The following is a 25,725-nucleotide window of genomic DNA, read 5'->3' as shown; positions in this document are numbered from 1 at the left end:
TTCTGATTGTGCCCCCAACTATAGAACCTCCAGGAAGACCTCCTCCTTCCATAGCCGGCCCTGGACACCAGGGAAGAAGTACCTTTATGTGCTTCCCAAAGGTTTTCTTCAAGAATTTTAGCTACTGGGTTATAAATCAAGATCTTAACTAAATTATGTCAAGTTAAGGCTAGAATTTGTCTTATTACTAATGAGGAAACCCAGGCTATCTCAGTCTCCTGCCTTGGGCCTATTTTACGCAACTCTTCATCTAACATCTGAAGTTTTGTCCAGGGCACGAATACAAATGTAGGGTGTTAGCCCTATCCCAGGATTGTGTCCTCAGAGCTTCATATACTTTTTCTCATTTAATTCCCATGAGAACTCTTATGAGCCCATTTTATAGAAACAAACCTGAGACTCAGAAAAGTTCAGTAAGTTGTCCATGATCATCGCTATTAAGTGGTGCTTGGGGTTAGAGACCAGGCCTGTCCAGTCCTCTAACCTGCACTTTTATGCCGTTGGTTATAACACCTGAACAAATGCATCTCCAAGTATGCCAAGCTTGCTTATGTGACACCTGAGTGGGAAGGAGGAGCTGTTTCCTGCTGCTGGGACCCATTGTTGTGGTAGAGAAACATTTCTGGAGTTGATACCCAGACTACTATACCTCCTGACCCAAAGCATGGTAGGCCAGATGCCCTTTGCTCTGCCCCATTTGCAGATACATCTCATCCTGCCCCTCCCCACTCCTCACTCCACATATGTAGTCTCCTCTTTCCTTTGTAATGGAAAAGTGTAATAAGACACATATTCCCCGAGCCCTTCCAAGAAATGACACTCAATTTGCTGAATAATTAAAGACAGGAAATACTCTACAAGAGGAAGTGAATGGGTCAGAATACGCAAAGGCAGTCCAGACAAACAAAGTGCAAGCGTGGCCTCAGGCCGAGTTGTGAGAGTCCAGCTGGGATCCAAGTGTGCTCTCCAGTTGTCAGTCAGAGGGGCCAGGAGCCCGGGAGGCAGGACCATGCAGCTGCAGCCAGTTCTTCTCCTGCTCAGCCTCCCAGGTGAGCTTGGTGGGGGAGGCCCCAGGGACCTGGTACCCCTGGGGTGGGGCAGGGGGCCGAGAGCTAGTCCAGGCAGAGAGGGAGGTGCTGTACCTGGGGAAATAAGAGGTGGCTTTGTTAATTTATCCAGAAATGCTGAATGGGGTTTAAGGACTCCTTAAGAACACTGGGTTCTTACTTTATGCCAGACATACACCAGGCCTTCAGGACTTGAAGGGAAAAAAGAAACAGGATTGGCCATTAAAAAGAAGACTCCAGACAGCTCAGTGGGTGAGACGTGCAAATAAACAGCAACCAGTGACAGGATATGATGAGGCATCGACGGAGGTGTGCTCAGAGGCCCAAGCAGGTCTGGCTAAAGGAGCTGCAGACAGCCACATAGACACCATCCATTTGATGTCCTTTAAAGGGATCAGCCCTTCAAGCAGAGAAGGGAGAAGAGCATTTCAGAGAGAGGGGACTGCTTGGCCAGGATATGGAGGCTTGAGAAAGGATGGTGCATTCATGCACAGGGGCCTCAGTGCTCAGGGGACCCTGGGGGAGACTGGTTGGCCATGAGGTTGGAAGCACACAAGACAAAATAAGAAGACCCTTGGATGGATGGCATGCCCAGGAACTGAGACTTTAAGAGAAGATTGCTCAGGAACCCAAGTGGGAGATGGGAAGAGGTCATGTATCTTTTCCTCTGTGGAAAGCCACTGCATACACTGAGAAGACATTGGGGTCAGTCCAAAAGTTTGCACACTGCATGCCATATCTGTGGGCCACATACAGCCTCCTCTATGAGCCAGGAGGCAGACCATCTAGCAAAACAGACTGGTCCACAGGGATTCCCAAGAAAGGGCCTCGTCAGGGAGTTGGGAGACTGGAGTTCCAGTCCTGACAGCGGCACATGACATGGGCAAGTCCCTCATTGTTCTAAGACCTGGATTTCTAGTGTGAATGGAAGGTCTCTACACCCTTCCTGGCTATAATGTTGTGAGACCCTGCTATGCAGATCAGATGTGAATAGACGAGATCTGGGGTCATTCTAGAATTAACCTTGCCATTGCTGATTTTATCGGTGGCAGAGTAGCCCCGTGCTGATATCTATAGATGGATGGGGAGGGCAGCGGCTTCTCTGTGAACACTATGCTCCCTAGGCGGGACTCCAAATGGCCCAGAATTCCCAAAGACAGCAGTTCAGATTGTCTGCCTCTCCCCCTGGACTCTAGCTTTGCATTTGAGTTCAGAAACCCCCATCTGCCCCCTCTCTTAATCCCAATATCCAGCTCACCCAGAGGCCAAGGGGAAGGGTGAACTGCCCGGGTTCCCACACACAACACAACCACACAATGAAGTCAGATGCACACACTCACATGCAGTCATGCCCCCATTCACATCTGTGTGCTCATGCATTCACATGCATACACATACACACACAGTGTCCCTTATATGTACACACTCACCCAAAAGTCTTCTCCCCTAGAATATGAATAATAGTGAAGGGGAATATAAGGGAAGGGAGAAGAAATGTGTGGGAGATATCAGAAAGGGACACAGAACATAAAGACTTCTAACTCTGGGAAATGAACTAGGGGTGGTGGAAGGGGAGGAGGGCGGGGGGTGGGGGTGAATGGGTGACGGGCACGGAGGGGGACACTTGACGGGATGAGCACTGGGTGTTATTCTGTATGTTGGTAAATTGAACACCAATAAAAATTAATCTATAAAAAAAAAAAGTCTTCTCCCCTAGTTGAAGGCTGAGATGACAGTGGCTGCTCTCTGGCTTTGTTCTGCCTGCTCTGGGCAGGACGGGCTTGGCTGCAGAGACAGGGCAGGGTGTCTCTCCTCCTCCAACTCTGTAACTTCAGGAGGGAAGGGAGTGAAATAGTCAGTGATGCAAGAAAGCCACCCCACTAACAGACCACCATTAGGTGCTCTGGGTTACTTCTGTGAAATGAAAAGGAGAGAAAGTGGATGAGGTGAAGTCAGAATGACTCAACTTCCAGGAGGATGTTCCTGTCTGCTCCATTACACAGTCCTGCAGCAGCCCTGAGAGGAAGGTAGGGCACTGGCATAGATGGGCACTTCGTAAGTGTTTGTAAGTGGAGGAACAGTAGAACAGATTTGTATCCCAGAAATTACTCTTCAGAGCTTGAGCTGGCACAGATGCATGGGGCCACCAGCAGGGATGCCTGTCCCTTCTGTGCAAAACAAGGTGGGCTCAAACCCCCTAATACATCCCGCACCCCCACGAGCCCCTCTGCTCTGAGCTTTCCCCTTGATTGCCTTGCTATCAACCCAGATAGGGAGCTCAACTATTTTCTTGACTTTGACACAAGATTATTCACACAAGGATTGTGCGTGCGTGGCAAACTTTCCCAAAGGATTGACAAGAAGGAGAGAGGTTACATCTCAGAGTCAGGGAAAGGAAAAACTGAGATTCAAACAGCTGTATGCTTTTATGCCCTGTTCCTGAGCTCTGCTTCCAGCCGACTGCTCTCCTAGCATCTCCATTTTCCTTCAGACCAACTCTCGACAAAACACTGATTATGGGGCAGCCTGGGTGGCTCAGCAGTTTAGCCCCGCCTTCAGCCCAGGGTGTGATCCTAGAGACCTGGGATCGAGTCCCACGTCCGGCTCCCTGCATGGAAACTGCTTCTTCCTCTGCCTGCGTCTCTGCCTCTCTCTCTTTCTGTGTCTCTCATGAATAAATAAATAAAATCTTAAAAAAAAAAACACTGATTAGTAGTTCCATCTATCACAGTCTGTGTTTATGAAAACTTCCCACATATTTTTTAAACAAACCTAATCACATTATGAATGCTTTATTGCCAGATTAAATTTGCAAAGTTGGAATTGATGAACTCCTATTTTGAGTCAACAACGTCTCTAATCCTGTTTATGATTATTGGCAAATACCATCTTCACTGACCCTCAACTTTGGATCATAGCTGTGTTGTCTGTTTTGTCCTAAGAAGGAAAATGACCCTTTCTGCTGACTCTTGTATTTGATTTTCATTGACACTGATTACTGTCTCTTAGCAACTTTTTTCCTAATTGAGTCTTCAATTATTAAAATCTCTTCCTAGTTGTTTTTGTCAGGTAATTATAAACATTTTTCACATACTAGAAATGTATGACTTAAACAGTGAAATTCCCCCCCAAACCCCAGTTTCAGCACAGACCGCTATTAAGAGTTTACAACACCTATTGCCCTATTTTTTTTCTATGCATGCACTGCAGAAAAACCATAGAAGCGGAATCCAAACACTCTGTTAGGCAACTTTTTAAGAACCTGATAATAACATATCTGGGACATCTTCCCTATTATTATTTGTGATGTGTCTTCTTCTTTTAACCATGGTATGGGTAGACAGTTATTTATTAGCCTGATCTCCCAGTAGTGATATTTGAATTTGCTTCCAGAGTCTACCATGTATTACATTAGCCCTGCAATTGGCAGCCTTCCACTTTAGTGGCCTCTGGTATGGAAATTGTAATTCATGCCAGAATCAAAATGATTGTGTCCAAGATCATGACAGCCAGCTCCTTTGCAAAAACAATCATAAACTTTATTAGTAACTTCCAGGATCCAGATACCGTGCAAGACACGGGGACTGGGAATGGGGAAGAGAGAGAAAACACAAACACAAAGTCTCTCCTTCAGGGCAGAGCATCCTAGTAAGGAAGACAGAGAGAGACTGGTAATGGTAACAAAATATCTGTGTGGCACTCAGGTTCCTATAAGGATATGGAGAAACGGGAGGAAGTAGTTCTGGTTGGAAAAGGGAATAAGGTGACCTGTAGGCGGGGTGGGCTCAGAGAAGGGTTTCCTGATAGAAGGAAGGACATGAGCAGTGACATAGCACCTGGGAGGGCACATCAGAGTCAGAAGAAGAGAAAAGTAGGGGTGGGCTATAGGGTCCAGCGGAAGGCAGGGAAGAGCAGGAAATGGTGCTGGACAGAGAGATTGAATCTAGAAGGAAAAGAAAAGTTGAATGCCCGACTAAAGTGTTTTAAGTCATTCTGAGGCAGTGGGGAGTGGCTGTAGAAAAGACCTTGAAATCCTGCTCATGACAAGTGCAGGTGAGGCCAAGATGGGACAACTTCAGCATGTAACTCTAGCAGTAATGTGCAGAGGACATTGGAGAATGGAGTGCAGCAGGAGCTGGAGAAGCCTCTCTGGATGCTACAGCCATGATCCGGGCACCAGATGAGCTCCTGAGTGGTGACAGGCTCCAACTGATGGGGCAACCCCCAAAAGGGTACCTGCAGTTTGACACATACCCAAGTCTTACAACAACCTGCAAAGTGGAAATTAGCATAGCCATTTTGCAAATAGAGAAGAAGCAAGGCCCAGGGAAGCGAAGTAGCTTACCCAAGACTTCCTAAGTAATGTGTGGTAGGTGTGCCTTTCTGTGTCCAAATTCAATCTCTTTCTGCTATGTCATACTGTCATCACGAACTATGACAGCAGGGGAGGAAAGAAGGAAATCATTTTGAGAAGTGTTTTTGAGGTAGAGTTAACGAAATTGCTAACCCATCAGTTGTAGAGGAAGAAGGGAAGGACGGGACCAATGAAGATGCCAAGTTCTCTAGAGTAGAGTTAGTTCTGCTGAGCTAAGCTTCTTTCCAATGGCTGCTGTAACAAATGACCACAAACTTCGTGCTTGAAATGACAAAACTTATCATCTTACAGTTCTTAAAGTCAGAAGTCCAAAATGGTCTTACTGGCTAAAATCAAAGTGTAGGCAAGGTTGTATTCCCTCTGAAGGTTCTAGGGAAGAATCTGCTTGCTCACCTTCCAGAGGCTGCCCAAGCTCCTTGGCTCACAATCCCTTTATCCATCTTCCTGCAGCATGGCTTTTTCCAATCTGGAAGAAGATTACTCTTACTCTGACACTGACTCTTTTTTCATCTTATACAAACCCTTCTGATGACATCAGACCCAACTAAATAATCTAGGATAATTGCCCCACTTCACGTTCTTGAGATTGGGAGGTCAACGTCTTTGGGGGGCAGGATTCTACCGAGCACAAATGAAAACCTCAAGTGAAGTAAAAGAACATTGAGGAGACAGTCCAGGGCGTGAGGAGGTGCGCCTTCCCGGTACAACAGACCTGATTCCTGTGGCCGCATGGAGATACTCTCACCCCCCTGGCCTGACCCTGAAGCTCTAAGCTAGTCAGGAGGGGCTAAGACAGGAGAGACGTCCACTGTGCGTCTCTGCTTCTCTGTGCTTGTTCACTTCCATTTGATCAAGGTACAAGAGGTCATTGCCAGGGACAAAGAGTGTCGGTCCACTCTCATTCAGTCAGCTTGACTGGAATCTATCCCCAGAGCAGCACAATACCCTGTCCACTTGTGCGAACCTCTAACCCTTTCCCACTCCCAGCAGCCCTTTGCTATCTGCCACGTGAGCCTTCTGATGGAGAGCGGAAATACTGAAGCAGAACAAGTTTAGGGTGGATTTAGTCTTGTGACGATTGACTTTGGGGTGGAGATGGACAGTGTGTATTTGGAAATGGTAAGCTGGAGCTAAGGGGAGAATGTGGGCCACAGACATGGAGTGGGAGAATCATCAGCATGTTGGCAATAGCCAAAATCACAGAAAGGAAGAATCCCTCCATGGGGGTGTAATAAAGTGGGACAAAATGAGGCCTGGAGAGAGACCGCCAGGCTGCTCACAAGATCCCACTCTTCACAGCTGTGTGTCCAGTAACATTGCACTGACTGCTTGAGATCAACTGGGGTGGGACTATTTACCCTAGAGAAATTGGAAAATGCCACAAATGGAGATTTCCTTCCCCAAAGGGCTAGTTGTTAAGTATTTAGCAACACACCACTTTTGCACCAAGATTTAAAGAGGGAGGAAGAGAAATCAGTAGAGGCCTTGGAGATGAGCAGTTGGAGAAGGAAGAAAGTGGATGAGGACTGAGTTTCAAAGCTAAGGAAAAACAGTGTCAGAAAGTCAAGAGTGTCACCACTGTGAGTAGGGGGCCAGGGAAGTGAGGACCAAAAAAGTCGGACACTATCACCATGGGAGGTATTGGGGAAGCTGGATAGAGGAGGCGGATCTCTGGGGTCAGCTAGGTGATAGCTGCAAAGGCCGGGACTCTGGCTCAGTTCCTGGACACAAGAACTGGGGCCACTTGAGCCCTTGGGGCTCCTGGGCCAGGCCTGGCTCCAGAGAGTTGTATCTTGGGATTCTGTTTTCTAGGCTGTGTCTCCATCCAAGGCCCAGAGTCCGTGAGGGGCCTAGAGGGGGGCTCAGTGACTGTGCAGTGTCACTATACACCAGGATGGGAGACCTACAAGAAGTGGTGGTGTCGTGGAGCATACTGGAAATCATGTGACATCCTTGTTCAAACAGAAGGATCAGAGCAAGAAGTGAAGAGAGACCATGTGTCCATCAGGGACAACCAGAGACAGCGCTTGCTCACAGTGACCATGAAGGAGGTCAGGCAAAGTGACACAGACACTTACTGGTGTGGGATTAGCAAACCTGGACCTGACCTTGGGGCACCTATCAAAGTGACCATTGACCCAGGTAAGAACTTTCTTGTCTACACAGTGAGGCCTTCATGCTCAGGACAGAAAGAGTGAGGGGCTCTCACTCCCAAGGGCAGAAGGGAAATGGCTGAGTACCTGAGTGTCCTCATCACAGTCCCTGAGGTCACCTGAGGTATTCAACTGATGCATGCAGGGCTGGCAGGTTATAGGGTGGGAGTGGGGATATGGACCCCCACACACACTGCCCATGACCCAGGCCAGCTCTCCTGGGGACCAACAGCCCTGGCATGGGTGGACCTTGGATGCCTGCACAGGATCCTGGGGCACCGCTTTAGGTAGTGGTCAATCTCTGGTAGTCATGCTCCAGACCCGTCACTACACAGAGGGTCAGGAGAGACACCTGGGGAAGCCCTGAACCCCAGGAACTTCGGCAACCCAGAGTAGCTCTGGGCATTCAACAGTGCCTCTCCTCTCTGGGCCCCCAGTCGCCCTGTCCTCTACTTTCCCTGGCTGCGTAAGAGTGAGCAAGGAGATAGAGGGACCCAAGAAGGGAATCACGTAACAGTGGATGTTGTGAAGAGAAAGGAAGGCTTTGGCCATTATGCCAAAATCAGGGACCCCTCAAACTGTCCTGGGGTCTCCTCAGGCCTAGGACTCAACTAAAAAACAGGTCATGGATGCTCAGTGCCAAGCTGGTCTCAGGAATCCATGACCAAGCAGTCAACCATAAATCGTAACCACAGTTTCCCATAAAGATGTTTAATTTGTCATAACCATTGCTAACGATTGAACCTGAATGTGTTCTCTTATCCACCAGTCCTCCTGAGTCCTCCTCCTTACCACCTCAAAAACTGGGCACCCCATTTCCAGAACCATCTGTCCTCGAGCCCAGAGTAGGCGCTGCTTGAGCAGAAAGGACCAGGGATGTTCTCCCCCTGGCTGAAAGTCCCACCTAGAAGGCTAAGCGGACAGAACTGGAAAGCCAGATCTCTCCCCAGAAGCAACTGCAGTGTATGCTCCTGATTCATTTTTATTTCTTCTCGCCACATCTGAATCAATGGAAAGTAACTGAGTGGTGGTTCAGAAAACTCAGCAGAGGGCACCTGGGTCGCTGAGTCAGTTAAGCTTCTGCCTCTTGGTTTCTGCTCAGGTCATGATTTCAGGGTAGTGAGATGGAGCCCTGCATCGGGCTCTGTGCTCATCGGAAAGTCTGTTTGAGATTCTCTCCCTCTCCCTCTGCCTCTCTACCTGCCCCCTGGTAACATAAATCAATAAAATATTTTTTAAAAGAAGAAGAAAACGCACCAGAAAGGGAGAAGCCTGGGCACTGTATCCAGAGACGAAGCTTCCCAGTCCAGGGGCAGGGGAGCTCCCCAGGGGGCCTGGCAGGGCACCAAGAGCCATGCATGAGCCCCTGTCTGTCCCCATAACCTGTGGCCAATTCTGCCTGTGTCTAGGGGTTCTGAGCACCCAGGCCAGCCTACAATCCAGGACAACTACCAGAGGCCATACAGGGACATCGTCTGGCTCCTACATCAGGTGTGTAGGCCTCCGTCCTTACCCTGCCCCTACCTGGGGCCTCTCCTGCTCTGCTTCAGTGCCCTCACAGGTTGCCAGAGCTGTCACAGCCAGGGTCAAGGCCCAAAGCCACTCCCCTCTTACCAACTGTCTCCTGCCGGTGTCGCCTCTCATCCCCCATCTCCCATTCCACCCTCCCCAGGAAGCTGCTCTGCAGAATCTTTCTCTATATTCAGTTGTCAAGAAAAAAAGCCCTGATGACCTAGAGTGTGCAAGGGGAGAGAGGACAAAATCTCCACGGTGCAAGGCACTGGGTGCTGCAGAGCAGGAGTGTGGTTCAGTCACCCCGAGCTGGCATTAATGGGAGCAGCAAAGGCACGCAGCCTGTCGTGGGTGACCCTACAGCGCTGAGATGCGCTTCGGGAAGGGGAGCCTCGGGGAGGCGCCATCAGAAAGGAAGGTGGGCCCAGAGCAAAGCAAAACCAACAGGCTGAAGGTCCTTCTGAGGAACCCTGATGGTTGAGCCACTGAGAAGGCTCATGGGGAGTCTCGGCGTAGGCCTGCCAGGTCCACGGTCGCAGACTTTGCTTAGCTGGCCAATGTCCCACGCTGTCGGGGCCCTGAGAGTGATGGGCCCGGGGCCTGGGGCTCTGATGGCACCACTACATTCTCTGTCCCCTCTTGCAGGCACCACTACATTCTCCTGGTGTTCCTGAAGGTACCCATCTTGCTCCTGTTGGTCGCTGCTGTGCTTTGGTTGAAGGGGTCTCAGCAGAGACCGTCTATATGAACTTGCCCTCTGATCTTCTCATCAAAGACACAACCCCTTAGACAGATGGACGAGCAGAACCTTCTGCCCCTGGACCTCATTTCCAGAGGAGACACAGGCTGTGAAAGAAATGCCTCTGGGTCCTCAGGACGCAGTGACAGAGGCAGGAAACACTGAGGGGCTGGCCGGGAACCCTTCCACCCCAATCTGCACAGCTCAGAGACACAACCCGGGCCCCTTTTGAGGTGCCATGGCCTTGTTCCCACTCCTTCGAGAGTGGGATGTCCCACCCTACCCACCATGGGGCTGAAGCTCATGGTCGAAGCTATTGGGGTGGAATTCAAGCCATGCCTTCTCCGCTGGAAGAAGTCAGGGCACAGGCCCAGGCACCCAAGCAGAGAGAGAAGAAGTAGGGGTGCAGACAGAGACATGAAGCACTGCCCACACCCTGGTCTCCTTCACTCCTGAGACCAGCTCAGCACGTGTCATGTCTGAGCTTCTGATACATAAAGGGTTTTTTCTCAAGCCGGTTGAGTTGGATTTTGATGGCTTGTGCCCATGAGAACGCTGATGGATGCACTCACACTCATACCCCAAAGAGGGGAATCTGTGTGGGTTCCTAGTTCTGGGGCATCCCCTCTGTCCAGGGAGGACACTTCTCTGAGTACCCTGAGCAGAGGAGGGACCAGGAGGCTCTGTGGGCCCAGCTCCAGGGCTGGCTTTCCTCCCTCTCCCTCCTCCTCCTCCTCCTCTGTCCTGGCTCCCTGAGCTCTCTGTGGCTTCCAAGGGAGCCACGTTCCCTTCTCCCTTGGGGCTGCTAGGCCTCAGAAACCACCTCAAGGTTGGGGAGGGCAGTCAGGAAAACTGAGGGAAAGGATGTTGCCTCTCCTACATGATGATGTTTAAATAATAATAATAATTCATTTGTTTAGATTATTTTAATAACTAAAATTGTCTGAGATAAATGATGTTTTTTCATTTATCCATTTGGATGGACTTGGTCACTTTGCAACTTACATACAGGCCTTGGGTCCTCTCACTGAAGGTAGCACCACTTCACATGAGGAGGAACAGCCCCATCTGAGACATGTCCACCCACGTGCGAAAACACACAAACACATCAGTTTGGAATGTTGCCTTTTGTTGTCCCATGAAGCTTTATTGAGCAACAATTGACAAATAAAGTTGTGTATATTAAAGGTGTACATGTGATTTTTTTTAAGGGGCGTAAATGATGATTTAAGATCTATATGCTGGGACTCCTGTGTGGCTCAGTGGTTAAGAGTCTGCCTTTGGCTCAGGTCATGATCCCTGTGTCCTGGGATCTGGTCCCACAACAGGCTCCCCACAGGAAACCTGCTTCTCCCTCTGCCTATGTCTCTGCCTCTCTCTGTGTCTCATGAATAAATAAATAAAATCTTTTAAAAAAAAAGATCTATATGCCTTGTGAAATGAGCACTGCAATCCAGTTCATTAACAAATCCATCACTTTACAAACTTTTTTTTTTTGATATGGGAGGAGCACTTCGGATCTACCCTCTTAGCAAATTTCAAGTATAAAACACAGTATTATTAACTGTAGTCATCGTACTATACACACTACACTAAACCCAGAACTCATAACCAAAAGCTTGTGCCCTCTGAGCAACATCACTCCATCTTCCCCACACCCTAGCCCTTGGTTCTATGTGGAACGTTCCCCTCTGAACACCTGAGAAGATGTGTCCACCTTGTCTTTTGTCCTAAGAGGTAGGCCCTGGTTCTCGGGCTTAGGAGGCCACGGGAAAATACCTCACCAGGGGATGAAGGAGATGGGAATCCCTGTCCCTAGCATAGTAGCTGGAACTCCTCCTCCACACCGGGAAGTGAGAGTTCCTTCTCTTTGCCCTTCAGCCAATGAGAAGTTTTCTCCCACTTTCACTTGGTTTAAGGTTCTAGTCAGTGGTCGGCCTGAAAATTCCACTGGGGCCAGAGAGGATAAACTTTGAACCAGACTAAGAGCCTTTGAGTCACTCTGTTGGAGACCAAGGTCCATAGATCCACGAGCACCAAAGGACCCTCTCTGTGAATACTTCCCTGGCCCAGCTCTCCAAGATGTGACCAGACTCGGGGGGTGACAACCAGCCCTTGGGGTACAAGGTCAGAGCCCAGGAGCTTCACCAGCTGGCCCAAATGGGTGCAAGGCTGCTGGCAATTGCTGTCTTGTGCCAGCTTTTCCCACAGTGTCTTACTGGTTGATATTCAATGACCCCTATGTTTTTGGAGATTCTGTGGTTGGGTTCTTACTCTCATGACATCATCAAAGAAGATGCCCTAGGGTAGGTATCTTTCATCTGTCCTGAACATCACACCCACCACACACATGAGTGCATGCATGCACACACACACTCTCCTGGGAACTGCCTCTTGGGTTGTCATGAAAATGATGAAGAAAAAAAAAAAGAAAGAAAGAAAGAAAGAAAGAAAAGAAAAAGAAAATTATGAAGCAAAACTTGCCTTTTACACCCACTGTCTGGGGCAGGGAGAAAGACAGAAATCATAAATTAGCCACTAGAGCAGGAGACCTTTTTCTAGCAGATGTGTTTCTACTAAGAAACCTGATGCCAAAGACCCTGTGCATCTTAAACAGCTCTAGATGGAGGCAGCTCCTCACATGTTCACTTCAGCAGACGTCATAACCAAGAGTCAGTGGAGACAGAGAAGTGTAGACAGTAGGAGCAGATTGCTCTTTTATTATTTTTTAAAGGTTTTATTTATTTATTCATGGAAGACACAGAAAGAGAGGCAAAGACACAGGCAGAGGGAGAAGCAGGCCCCATGCAGGGAGCACGACGTGGGACTTGATCCCGGGTCTCCAGGTCATACCCTGGGCTGAAGGCGGTGCTAAACCGCTGAGTCACCCGGGCTGCCCAAGATTGCTTTTTTAAGAAGAAAGCACAACTTCTCCTTTCCCATGAGTTCCTCTTCATGCATTCTTACTTCCTTTTTCTTTTCTTTTTTTTTTAAGATTTATTTATTTATTCATGAGAGACAGAGAGAGAGAGGCAGAGACATAAGCAGAGGGAGAAGCAGGCTCCCCACAGGGGGCCCGATGTGGGACTCAATCCTGGATCCCAGGCTCAGATCCTGACTGAGATCGACTGCTGAGCCACCCAAGCGTTCCTTTTTTTCTTTCTTACTTTTTTTTTAATGGATTTTTTTTTCTTCTGAGCAGCTTCATAACTACAGAGGAAGCTCACCAAGAGCAGAGAGAAGCTGGTCAGGGTCCGGAGAAGTAGCTGCAGCCCCACCACAGTGGGAAGGACCCCTGCCACCACCTGGGACGTGCAGTTCATTCTTCTTGACACTGGATATGCTATGAATGGTGTTTTCTTAAAAAATGAGGCTAAAGGAAGAAGGTTCCAGCACCTACCCTGCCTATCCTCTGAAGCATCTCCCCCTGTGGCTCATTGGTCCCCCTTGTTCCACCTGCCTCAGGCTTTCCAGATCCCTATGGCTGGTTTGCTTATGCTCCTCACCCAGCCTCTCTGGGAGTCAAGTCCCCAGAAGCGGGGGTCCAGGTATAGTCCTGGCAACTTTCCTGGGCCTCCCCAAAACCCATGCTATGAAGGCTAACAGGGAAAAGGCCAGGGGCCTGGGGTCCCTCTGGGCACCACTGTTTCAGCCTCTTGCCAGACAGGCACCATCTGCTCCCCTGCATCATCTCTATCCCAGCTCCTAATTTCCCAGTCAACTTACTTCAAACTTTTTCTGAGCTTAGCCCCCTGCCCATCTCCTACCAGGCCCAGCCAGGTTAATGAATCACCCTTGAGTTTGTGCATCCCTATGATGGGCCAATTCAGCATGGCCAAAATAGGAGGTGTCCTGAGGGTGGAGGCCGGCCGCTGTCCCCAAGAGATGGGACCACTGTCCAGTGGGATGCTGTGAGGATGACTTTTGGGGAATTAGGGCCAAGGCTGTTGTTCCCATTGAAAGTGTGGGTCTAGGGCCAGGTCAGATCCTTACCCCTCCCTTATTCACCTACGCATTCATTCCTTCAAACAAATGTAACTAAAGAGCCTATTAAATCCAGGCCTTGTTTTCAGGGCATGTGAACTATTGTAGGAATGAGGGGAGCCCCTTGCCATCTCCTTCTATACATTTGCCTTGAAATGCAAGAACCTGTTGTCATATCAGCTGCTTTCCTGTTATCACTGAAGAGAAAGGTTGCAGCTGAAGAGGAAAATCATGGGTTCTGTTGTGGCAGCCACCGTGCGACATGATTTAGAAAGCTTGGGTGTCAAACAATAATGAAATACTGCTATATACCTATTAGAATTGCCAAAATCCAAAACACTGACAACACTGAATGCTGGGGAGGATGTAGATTAGCAGGAGCTCTCGTTCATTGCTGATGGGGATGCAAAATGGCACAGGCACTTCTGAGACAGGTTGGAAGCTTCTCACAAAACTCAGCATACTCTCACCCTGTGAGCCAGCCATCCTTGGTATTTACTCAAATCACCTGAAAACTTATATCCATACCAAAACCTGCACATGGATGTTTACAGTAGTTTTATTCATAATGGCCAAAATTTGGGAGCAACCAAGACATCCCCCAGTGAATGGACAAATATGCTGTGGTCCGCCCAGACAGTGGAATATTATTCAACACTAGAAAGAAATGAACTATCAGGCCACCAAAAGACAGGGAGGAACCATTAAGTTACATGATTAAATGAAGGAAGCCAACCTGAAAAGGCTACATACTGTATAATTCTAACTATGTGACATTCTGGAAAAGGCAAAACTATGGAGATAGTCGAGATCAGTGGTTGCTAGGGGTTGGAGGAGAGAAGGATGAGAAGGTGGAGCACCTGCATTTTTAGGACAGTGTAACTACTCTGTAGGGTACTATAATCATGGACACACTTTTGTCTAAACTCATTGAACATACAAAACCGAGAGTGAATCCTAATGTAAGCTATGTTCTTGGTGTGATAACGGCGCGTCAGTGCTGGCTCATCAATCGTGTGTGACAAATGTGCCATTCTGGTGCAGAGGGTGATGGTTAGAAGCCTCAGCTGGGGGAAAGGCATGTGGGAACTCTGTATTTCTGCTTAACTTTGCTGTGAATCTAAAGCTGATCTGAAAACTAAAGTCTATTAGGAAAAAAAAAGACTAGCGAGAAAATGAAAATCTTGCATTGGATACTGAAAACTTTGGGGGAAAAGAAAGTCCTGAATTCCAAAGCGACAGTAGAGGCAGCTCCTCCTTCCTCTGACCCTGAGCCTCCTCTGGGGTAGGACCTAGCCTCACGTGCCCCTGGGCTCTTGGGTCTCTCCCCCTCCTGCGGGGAGCTTTGAGGGGTGATCTAGACCACATCTAATTCCCAAAGCTTCCGTACATCATCTAGGATGCCAGAAAAATTATTCCCTGGGGCACCTGGGTGGTTCAGTTGGTTAAGTGTCAGCTCTTGATTTCAGCTCTGGTCATGATCTCAGGGTCATGAGATTGAGCCCCACATCAGGCTCTGCACTGAGCATGGAGCCTGCTTGGGATTCCCTCTTTCCCACTATTCCCAACTCGCATGCACACACACTCGGGGGGGAAAAAAAGAAAAGAATAAAGAAAAATTACCCTTTCTTCAGCCAGTCATCCAGTTCGCCTACATGCAGTATTTGCAATAGCCAGTTCTTACAACAAGGAAATGAGAAGCTGGGGGGGGGGGGGGGTGAGCTGCATTTACAGTGAATCAGAAGCTTACTAACAAGTTTTAATTGTTACCAAGAGAAGAAGATAGCTCCAGTTTGGTGAAGAATAGACACTGGAAGACAAGGAGGTTGTAAAGGAGATGGTTCGCATTATGGCCTCAGAAATTGGACAGACCTGAGTTCACCTCACACCTCTGCCGCTTCCTTCCCTGCCACCTGGGACCCTTGGCTCACAGTAACCACTTGTTTCCTCACTTCCTCAAATGGGGATGGTCGCAGATCTGTCTCATAGAGTGAGCACGAGGATTCAAGAAGACCTTGCCAGCAAAGCATTTGCTCAGAGCCCTCGGTCCACTCTCAAAAGTGCCTGGTGAAGTGTCTGCCTTCGGCTCAGGTCATGATCTCCGGGCCCTGGGGTCGAGCCCCATGTCAGGCTCCCTGCTCAGCGGGGAGTCTGCTTCTCCCTCTGCCCCTCCCCTTGCTCATGCTCGCTCTCTCTCAAATAAATAAATTAATTAATTAATTAATTAATTAATTAATAAAATCTTAAGAAGAAGGAAGAGGAGGAAGACGAGGAGGAGGACGAGGAGAAGTGGTGCTTGGTGAAGTCAGGGAGAAGCCAGGACCACACAGGCTCTTTGAGAGCTTTCTCAGGCAGAGGAGAGAGGAGATCTGGAAGTTCTGGACAACAGGACAGCTCCCTTAGGACACTAGCTTCTCATGGAGGACACGATTTAACACTAAACTACCTGAAGGCAGACCAGGAAGGACCTGGAAATGAGCTCAGAAAGGAGTTTGTCTGGACTGGCAGGTGAAAACAGAAAGTACATTAAAAAAAAAATCCTTTTGTGCTAAGTTGGTCCCCAAGACAAAGTTGAATTCATGGGAATTAGTTGTGCAATATACACCTTGGTTTCAAGGGAAATGCCATTTTCTTTTTAAGAAGGAATTAATGGGATTGCCTGGGTAGCTCAGTGGTTGAGCATCTGCCTTTGGCTCAGGGCATGATCCCAAAGTCCTGGGATCGAGTCCCACATCAGGGTCCCTGCATGGAGCCTGCTTCTCCCTCTGCCTGTGTCTCTGCCTCTCTCTTTGTGTGTCTCTCATGAATAAATAAATAAATAAATTATATTTTTTAAAAAAACGAATTAATGGTTTGGATGACTCATGAGACACAGCTTGATGAGGACAAAGCCAAGGTCAAAGACAAGTTTCTAGATCCCTCAGGTGGAAGTGCTCAGTGATACTAGCCCAGGGTGAGCCATCTGATTTCATAGCCAGAACTGGGAACTGAGAGTTTCATGTCATCTGCCTCTGCGTGTAGCAACAAGAATGGAACAAGAAAGCTGGCCTCGGGGCCAAATTCAGACTGCCCCACCATTAACCCAGGGCGGTGGCTGCTGCAGACGACTAAAGCCCACTGAGCCACTGCTCACCCTCCTCCTGGTAAGCTGAGCCTGGGCCTCTCACCCAGCCCTGGGGGCCATCCCCTGGTCTTAGCCCCTCATAGCAGCCAGTGCGTGGTGAGGGTGGCCCAGGAGCCACACACAGTCACCAGTCCTCCAGGATCCCATCTCCCTTCTGGCGCATCCAACTCTTTCTTCATTAATTATCCCATTCCTCTGTTTTGCACGGTGATATTGCACACCACGCAGGCACAAAGCACTGCCAGGAACACTGTGGGGGACCCCAGATGACACAGACAACAAGAAAACCATCCCCACACCTATCACCTGGTGAGCAGATAAACAAATGGCGTCCACACTGTCCTCGGCAATAAAGAGAAACAACCTACCAGATGCTCCAGAACAGGGATGGATTGCAAAACAACCGTGCTAAGTGAGAGAAGCCAGGCACAAAAGACAAAGTCCGCATGATTCCATTTAGGTAAAATTCTAGAAGAGGCAAAAGGACAGCAATAATAGAGAAAGAAAGCAGATTGCTGGTTGCCATGGGCTGGGACAAAGGGGAGTGACCATTGTGTGGGGTTTCTTTTGCAGCAATTAAAGTGCCTGGGTGGCTCAGTTGAGTGAACCTCCAACTCTTGGTTTCAGCTCAGGTGATCTCAGGATTGTGAGATCAAGACTCGCATCAGGCTCGTCACTCAGCATGGAGTCGGCTTGAGATTTTACTCTTCATGCTCTGCCCCTTTCCCCAGCTCATGCATGGTCTTTTTCTCTCTCTCTAAAATAAATATATAAAATCTTAAAAAAAAGAAAGAAAGAAAGAAAGAATTTTGGAGCAAAATAGACATGATGGTTGCATAACATTGTGAATGTAGGGCAGCCTGGATGGCTCAGCGGTTCAGCGCCGCCTTCAGCCCATGGCCTGATCCTGGAGACCTGGAATTGAGTCCCATGTCTGGCTCCCTGCATGGAGCCTGCTTCTCCCTCTGCCTGTGTCTCTGCCTCTCTCTTTCTCTCTCTCTCTCTCTCTGTGTGTCTCTCATGAATAAATAATAAAATCTTAAAAAAAAAACATTGTGAATGTAGTAAATGTCACTTTAAAAAGGCTCATTTTTATGTTGTGTGAATTTCATCTAAAATTCACATTTTAGGTGAATTTCACATGAAAAACAGAGGAGAAATATCTATAATTTTCAAAAGCAGCTTTGTGGTTTCCAGAGGTTGGAGGTGGGGAAGCAGACACAAGGAAACTTTCCAGCATGATGGGAGATTTCCGTATAATGAATTTGGCAGTGGTTTCATAGCTGGATCCCTTCACTAAAACTTGTCCAGCTGTGTACTTACAATGAGTGATTTTCATTGTATTATAAATTATACCTCAATGAAGCTTTTTTTAAAAAAGTTCTCAAGTGTATATAGCCTGGCAGGGAAGAAAAGTTATTGGACCCATCTTGCTTGGAGCCAGGAACACCTCCGCCAAAGATGACAACCAAAAAGTCATCTCCCAACATTGTCAAATGTTCCCTGGGGGCAAAATCCTCCCAGAGGAGAACCACTGGAGTAGGCACATAGTAGGTCTTCCATTCTGGCTTCTGTGCCTCATAGCCTCCCTTGTATGGGTACCATCTACTTGTCTCTATGCCTATATTTGGGGGGAAACTGTCCAGATCATAATGTCCCCTCCAGTCACTAATCTGCTGTATAGCAAATCATTATGTTTTTTTTAAAATTTCAATTATTATATTTCTCTATTTCCAGATGTTCTATGCAGTTGTTTTTCAAACCTGCCTGGCCAGTGTTGAAACAGCCTCTGCTCCCTCTGTCATATATACCGTGCCCTCTTAGGTTTCTTTAAGCCCATTCAACAGACTTTATTTTCTTCATCAGATCATTTCAGCAGCAGAAGTCTTTGGAGAATTAAAGTGATAGTTTGGTTCTACTGACTCTCACGGTGACTTGTTTCCTTCTATGTTTGGTAATATTATTGGTGGAGCTGGCATTTGGCTAAATTTATTGTAGACAAATGTGAATTGAAGATTCTTCATTTTGGGCAGTATCTATGGGTTTGCTTCTGCTGGGCATCGTTTTAATTTAATTTAATTTAGGTTTTCCTGCTTTGGGTTTCCCTACATGTATGGGAAGGGCAAGTTTTTTTTTTTTTTATAAATTAATTTTTATTGGTGTTCAATTTACCAACATACAGAATAACACCCAGTGCTCATCCCGTCAAGTGTACCCCTCAGTGCCCGTCACCCATTCACCCCCACCCCCCACCCTCCTCCCCCTCCACCACCCCTAGTTCATTTCCCAGAGTTAGAAGTCTTTATGTTCTGTCTCCCTTTCTGATATTTCTCACACATTTCTTCTCGGGAAGGGCAAGTTTGGATCCCAGCGTCATGCTTACAATTCTCAAAGGATATTATTCATATTATCATGATTGCTAATAACTTTTTTCTCCCTGAAGCTGTAGCATAGAGAGGCTACTGTTGTTATTCATTATTATTACTTTTTTAAGCATTTCAATTTGTTACAAGCAGATAATTCCCAATCTACCATTTTCCTGAGGTCGTGGAGCCTTTAAGGATTCTGGTCCTAAGTGGTCTTGTAGGTACAGCTTCCCCCCTGCTTAGTGGCCTGAGTCTATTGTCCCCCAAATTCCAAGTTTATTATCAAATTCTGGCCTCTATGAAAGCATTTAGCTGGAAGCAGCCACAATTTCCTCTCTGGTTTCTCTGGTAACTATTCATTTGGGGAGTCTAGTTGCTTTGTTTGGCCATAGGGGATGCTCTTGAAGTTGGTTGGCATAAGTTGCTTCCTACTCTTTGCATCATGGTCTCAGCATTGCCTTCATCCTGTATCTGGTTCTCCTCCAGAGAGTATAAAGCAAACAGTGATCACACCAGACTCCGGACTTCTGGGAAAGAAAATCAGGAGACCACTCTCAGAAACCTTCCAGGAGCCCTGACCACCAGGTCTCCCCTGACTCCTCAATGGCTCCTTCAGATGAAGGTGACCACCTTCAACCAATCATTCATCCACATGGGGAAGAGGGGGCACAGCCAGAGAAGATGGCAGCTCTATCTTTGGGGAACAGAAGTTGGGTAAGAGGCCACCCAGATGTCTTCTGCAGAAAGCTTCCTAGAGCCCACACTATTCTTTGGCTCATCTCTTGTCTTCCTGGATTCCTGCACCTCAGTTTATGTGAACATGACAAACTCCCTGCTCTCACACCCACCTCTCAAGGCCTGGGGCTCTCTGTGGACTGCAGTTTTGGGGAGTGTAATCCTGCCAGGTCAGTCTCCTCCAGAGCAAGGGCAACTCCCTTTTTTGGACACAGAAAGTTCCTAGAGGGTACAAGCTCCTCACAGCTCCATTCTTGCATTAGCAATCCTCCCTGTCCAGGTTTTAGGGATAAATCCAAACAATGGTGGCCCTGGTAACGACAACAAAAAGTATCAATGCTTTATTCAGCTGCCAATTTCTCTCCTAAATTTTTTCAGATTTCTCAGGGAACAACTGCCCTACAAGTACTAATGGGCTTTGGCTCAGCTTTCTTCCCTGTTTCCAGGGAAGTTATATCCTCGGGGCATCCTCAGTTACCATCAGCTGAGGAAAGATGGGGCTCTGTTGGTGTGGGCCTGCGGGAAGAATCAGAAACTCTACAAGGCAGAGACCAGAGTTCTTAGTTAGGAGGTCCCCTGTAGGTGGTGGTACAGTCTAGTCTGATCCTTCATTAGAGATACCTAATTGAGCCTCAGAGACATCACTGCCCTCCTACTGGTGACCATCTATTTACACAGAGCAGCCAGGGATGGCACAAGTTGTTATCAACATGTGACTCTCAAGTTTATGCAGAAAGTGGAGGACTTCTGGATGTGTCTTCTGGTGTCTTATTTTGGGTGCTGTGTACCTGCTGTGGGGCCTGGGTGTGTGGCGATTTGCTATCTACACCAACCCAGCCCTGGGGAAGACAAAACAAAACATAGATTATATTAGCAGGATAATAGACAACTGACAGCCCCTCTCTGTGTTGGTGCCACAGACACCACCCCAGAATCAGGCATGCCTCCACCACCCAGCACATGGCATCGATGCTCCAAAAATAAGATGAACATCAATAAAACTGATCCTAATAAAGCCAATATGGGAAGGGGTAAAAATCCAATATGAATCATACCCTAATTTTCAAGCAGGAAAGATAGACGGGATTGTCACCTTCAAAACCTGCATTGATGGCACAAAGAAAGAAAATGACAACCTTGGAAAGGAAGGGCAACTGGCCAGAGGCAGGACGGAGCTGGGACAGGGAGTCAGGAGTGGACTCCTGAGTGCAAGGTATCTGAGGGCAAGATATAGAAGGTTGCCACCCCTGGAACTTCGTGTGCATTCTGCTTATTATGTTATCAAGACAAAGCTCATGCTCAAATTTCCAAAACTCAAGCAGTTCTAAAAGTTTCTGTCACCATTACCTTTTCTAATATGTGAAATTAAGACACAGCCGGACGGGTGAGAGGAGAAGGTAGATGAAAGCGGATCTGGGCTGAGACAAGGATAATAAGCATCCAGACCAATATGGTAGCCACAGGCTACACATGGCTACTGAGCATATGAAGAGGTGGCTGGTCTGCACTGAGATGTACCATAAGCATCAAATACACACTAAGTGGGGGAATCCCTGGGTAGCTCAGTGGTTTAGCGCCTGCCTTCGGCCCAGGACGTGATCCTAGAGTCCCGGGATTAAGTCCCACGGCTCCCTACATGGAGCCTGCTTCTCCCTCTGTCTTTATCAGAGTCTCCCTCTGTCTGGGTCTCTGCTTCTCTCTCTCTCTCTGTATCTCTCATGAATAAATAAATAAAATCTGTTTTTTAAAAAAGTTTCTTTAATAAAAAATACTGTTAACGATATATTATGAAAAATTGTTTAGTATCTCCAATATCATCGAATGATAATATTTTGAGTTATTATCATATTATCATTGCTAAGTTAAATCAAATGTACACTAAAATTAATTTCACCTCTTTAAAAAGTCTTCTTAATGTGGCTACTCAGAAATTTTAAATTACTCATCGAGACCTTTATATTTCTTCTGAACAGTTCTGGGGTAACATCCACATGAGGTTGGGATTTGCTGCCTTTTTGCTGCCAAGAGAAGCAGGAGCTGGAGAGGGAGGATTCTGAACCTGCTCCCAGTGATGCTTGGGGAAATATCAGGGAAGAGGGGCTTCCCAAGACGGCTCGAGGAGGGGACATGAGGCTAGAGGAACAGATTTGGGTCAGAGAGTTAAGATCATCCCACTAAGATCAAGAACAGAGAATAAAATCAGGATGAATTCTCTACAATTTTTGAGTCTTTCTTCTCCTGGGTAATTCTGAATCCTTTCAGACTCAAAAAGAAACTTCTTAAGACTAAAAATAATTTTCGGGATGCCTGGGTGGCTTAGCAGTTGAGTGTCTGCCTTTGGCTCAGGGGGTGATCCCAGGGATCGGGGATCGAGTCCCACATCGGGCTCCCCACAGGGAGCCCGTTTCTCCCTCTGCCTATGTCTCTGCCTCTCTCTTGTGTGTCTCTCATGAATAAATAAATAAAATCTTTAAAAACAATTTCTAAAGAAAGAAACAAAAAACTCTGCTTGGATTGCACATCAATTGATAAGGCTGGATTCATCAAACACCCTGAGAAAGCCTAGGGGTTGATCATATCAGGACAGACACACCCAATCCTGAATAATAGGAGCAAAAGACGACTATGGTGGGATCAAGATGCATAGATCTTGGTCCTTGTGCTGACGTGAGCTTCTCTTCTCATCTCCCTGCTTCTGTCCCTTCAATGTCCTGTGTGTAGCAAAGGCATAGACATAATGGCTTCTGACAGTCTTTTCATCTTAAATTTCTAGAACACTTGATCCTTCTGCATGTCCCTCTTCCTGCTTGTGTGCCCAAGGGCTTGCTCTCTATCTCTCAAATAAATAGATAAAATCTTTTTAAAAAGAAAGAAAGAATGATACAGACCAAGTGGGCCTTTGAGGCCAGCCTGGCTATAGAAGGGGAGGCCCCTGGTGCAGGGACACCCATTCTTGTTCGGGCTCATGAGCAACCTTCTGCCCATTCAGGGACCTGCTGGTGAGCTGGCATCAGAAAACTGGAGGATGTGCCAGGATGCCAGTCAAGGTGTTCAGATCCCTGGAAAGGAGTTTTCCCCAAATAAATCCCATGAGTGGAGTATCATGAAGTTGAGTGTCTCCACTTGCCTGGATGGAGTCTGGGTTCTAGATTCACAAGGATGAGGACCAGACCTGGGTAAATTCATCAAAGTGATGTTTCATGAAAAGGACTCTTCATAATCTCTCATTTCTTACATCATTTCCTGACGCGGTCAACCTCAAAAGCACTTGAGGGGTTGGTCCAACCAGATGCAACCAGGGTCCCCGTGGCTCACTTCCTAAAGTAGAATAATCTGCAAGGGGACTAGCACCTCCATCTGTCTGCTGGGCTCCAAGTCCTCATGCTGCTCACGCACTTTCTCCATTCCTCCCACCTCACCTACATGTTAAATCACTGTGTTGAGCCTAAAATTCGCAAAAAAAAGAGAAAAGCCCACAGGAGGAAAGTCAGAAAGAATCAGTGAGCAGATGGTCACAAGAGGAGAGGGAAGTGACATCACAGGTCACCATGAACGTTGAGTAACAAGAGCATGCCACCATGTTGACAGCTGGCATGCTTCTCTCAGTGTCCTTCCTGGCAGCCCTGGTTGGTCTCCAGCCCACTTCACTGATGAAGGAATTCAGCTCAAAGAAGTTGACTTGGGCCTCTTTAGAGCCTGGTCCTGAATCCAGTCTCTGTATCAATAGTGTGGATTAGGGCCCATCCCCTCACTTCCCCAGACCTCAGTCTTTACATCTGTGAAATGGATGACACATGACCTCCTCCATCTCTTCCAGTCTGACTTCCTGACTGAGCCAAGGTGGGATACCTATTTCCAGACACCTTGTCCAGGCCTCTGCAATGACTAACCAAGCTCATTATGTTTATTATCTACCCTCCCACCAGGGAACAAGGTAGAGAAGGAAGGACATTACGTACCTCTTTTCCTGCTTTTTCTCTGGTGTGAAATATAGGCTGCCCCCCACTCCTGCACATAAAAGCTATTTAATAAATATTTATCCAATAAATGATTGAGTGGATGAAAACAATGAAACCATATGTAAAAGAATGAGGTAGATTTATACATGCTAGTAGTGAAAATAGAGATATTTTCAGAAAGAAGTACTTTTAGCATAATAGTAAGCTTTCTGGCTATGTAACAAGTAGCTAAAAATAGTCACTTTTGTGGAAGGAGATTAGTGTATTGCAGCTGGAGAGGAGAAAGAGGAATTTTCATTATACATCTTCCTGAACTGTTAGAATTTTCTGAACACTGTATGTATTTTTTCTTTTACTCTATCTTTCTTTTTCCTTTTTTATTTTTATGTCCAGAGACATTATCTGGGTAGAGAATTATAGGGACTTTTCTAAATTAATGATGTTTTAATGAAAAGCCATGAGATATCATTTCTGTCAAATTGGCAACGGTTTATTTTTTTTTAAGATTTTATTTATTTTTTATGAGAGACACAGAGAGAGGCAGAGACATAGGCAGAAGGAGAAGCAGGCTCCCTGCGGAGAAACTGATGTGGGACTCAATCCGAGGATCCCGGGGTTGTGACCCGATCCAAAGGCAGACGCTCAACCACTGAGCCACCCAGGCGTCCCAACTATTTTTTTTAAGATTTTATTTATTTATTCATGAAAGACACACAGAGGCAGAGACACAGGCAGAGGGAGAAGCAGGCTCCATGCAGGGAGCGCGATATGAGACTCGACCGGGGTCTCCAGGATCACGCCCCAGGCTGAAGGCAGGTGCCAAACTGCTGAGCCACTCAGGGATCCCCCCAACTATTTTTTTAAGTACTATCCCCTCTGTTGGCAATGGGATATGCTAAAGCATACTCTCATGTGTAGGAACAATAAATAGTATTATTACATATTATATTATTATGAATATTTCTATAAGGATAGATATATAATTCCTTATAGAAAAAATTATGTGCAAAGTGTGTATGTTCAAGAATAGAAATAGCAAGAAATTGCAAACAGCCAAAATGTATAACAGCAGAGAAGTGGCTAAATCAACTAATTACCTTCTTAAAGGTATACAAATCTTAAAAGAGATTATTTGAACCCATATTTAGTAAAGAAAAATGTAAATATGCAGGTATTATATTATTTTCTTCTCTATGTTTATAGTTTCTAATTTTTTCTATGATGAATATTTCTTCCATAGTTAAAAACATTTTTTAAAAAATCATAAACTTTCCATAGCTCCCTATTTGCTTAAAAAATAAAATCTAGGTCTTCTTGGTTCCCCATAGCAGACGTTTTAGGACCTGGTCGCCCTGCCCAATCTCACCTGTCATCACCCTTGCCTCTGGCTTTGTGCTTCAGTACTGCGGACAGCAGCTCGGTCCCACATGCCCTGGCTCACCCTGTCCTCTTCACTTGCCACGCACTTCCATCCGCGTCACCTGGTTTACTTATACTTACCATTTAAGACCTCATTCATCAGTCGAGTCACCTTTGGGGAACCTGGGTGGCTCAAAGCCCAACTTTTGATTTCAGCTAAACATCCAACTTTTGATTTCAGCTCAGTTCATGATCTCAGGGTCGTGAGGTCGAGCCCCATGTTGGGCTCTGCACTCAGCAGGGAGTCTCCTTGAGATACTCTCTGTCCCTCTCCCTTGATCCCTCCCCTGCT

General features: G+C 47.0%; 1 protein-coding gene across 1 annotated transcript; it reads left to right on the top strand.

Moving 5' to 3' along the window:
- Nucleotides 1-1,009: 1,009 nt before the first annotated feature.
- CD300LB (CD300 molecule like family member b) lies at nucleotides 1,010-10,978 on the top strand. The gene is made up of 4 exons (XM_055312553.1): nucleotides 1,010-1,049; nucleotides 7,255-7,584; nucleotides 9,005-9,086; nucleotides 9,753-10,978. The coding sequence occupies exons 1-4, from the start codon at nucleotides 1,010-1,012 to the stop codon at nucleotides 9,853-9,855; spliced, it is 555 nt and encodes a 184-aa protein (XP_055168528.1). The 3' UTR covers nucleotides 9,856-10,978.
- The last annotated feature ends 14,747 nt before the right edge of the window (nucleotides 10,979-25,725 follow it).

Source organism: Nyctereutes procyonoides, unplaced genomic scaffold, assembly GCF_905146905.1.
Source record: "Nyctereutes procyonoides isolate TBG_1078 unplaced genomic scaffold, NYPRO_anot_genome, whole genome shotgun sequence".
NCBI lineage: Eukaryota > Metazoa > Chordata > Mammalia > Carnivora > Canidae > Nyctereutes > Nyctereutes procyonoides.
Note: the sequence above shows the minus strand (reverse complement) of the source record. Positions and strands in the feature narration are given on the sequence as shown.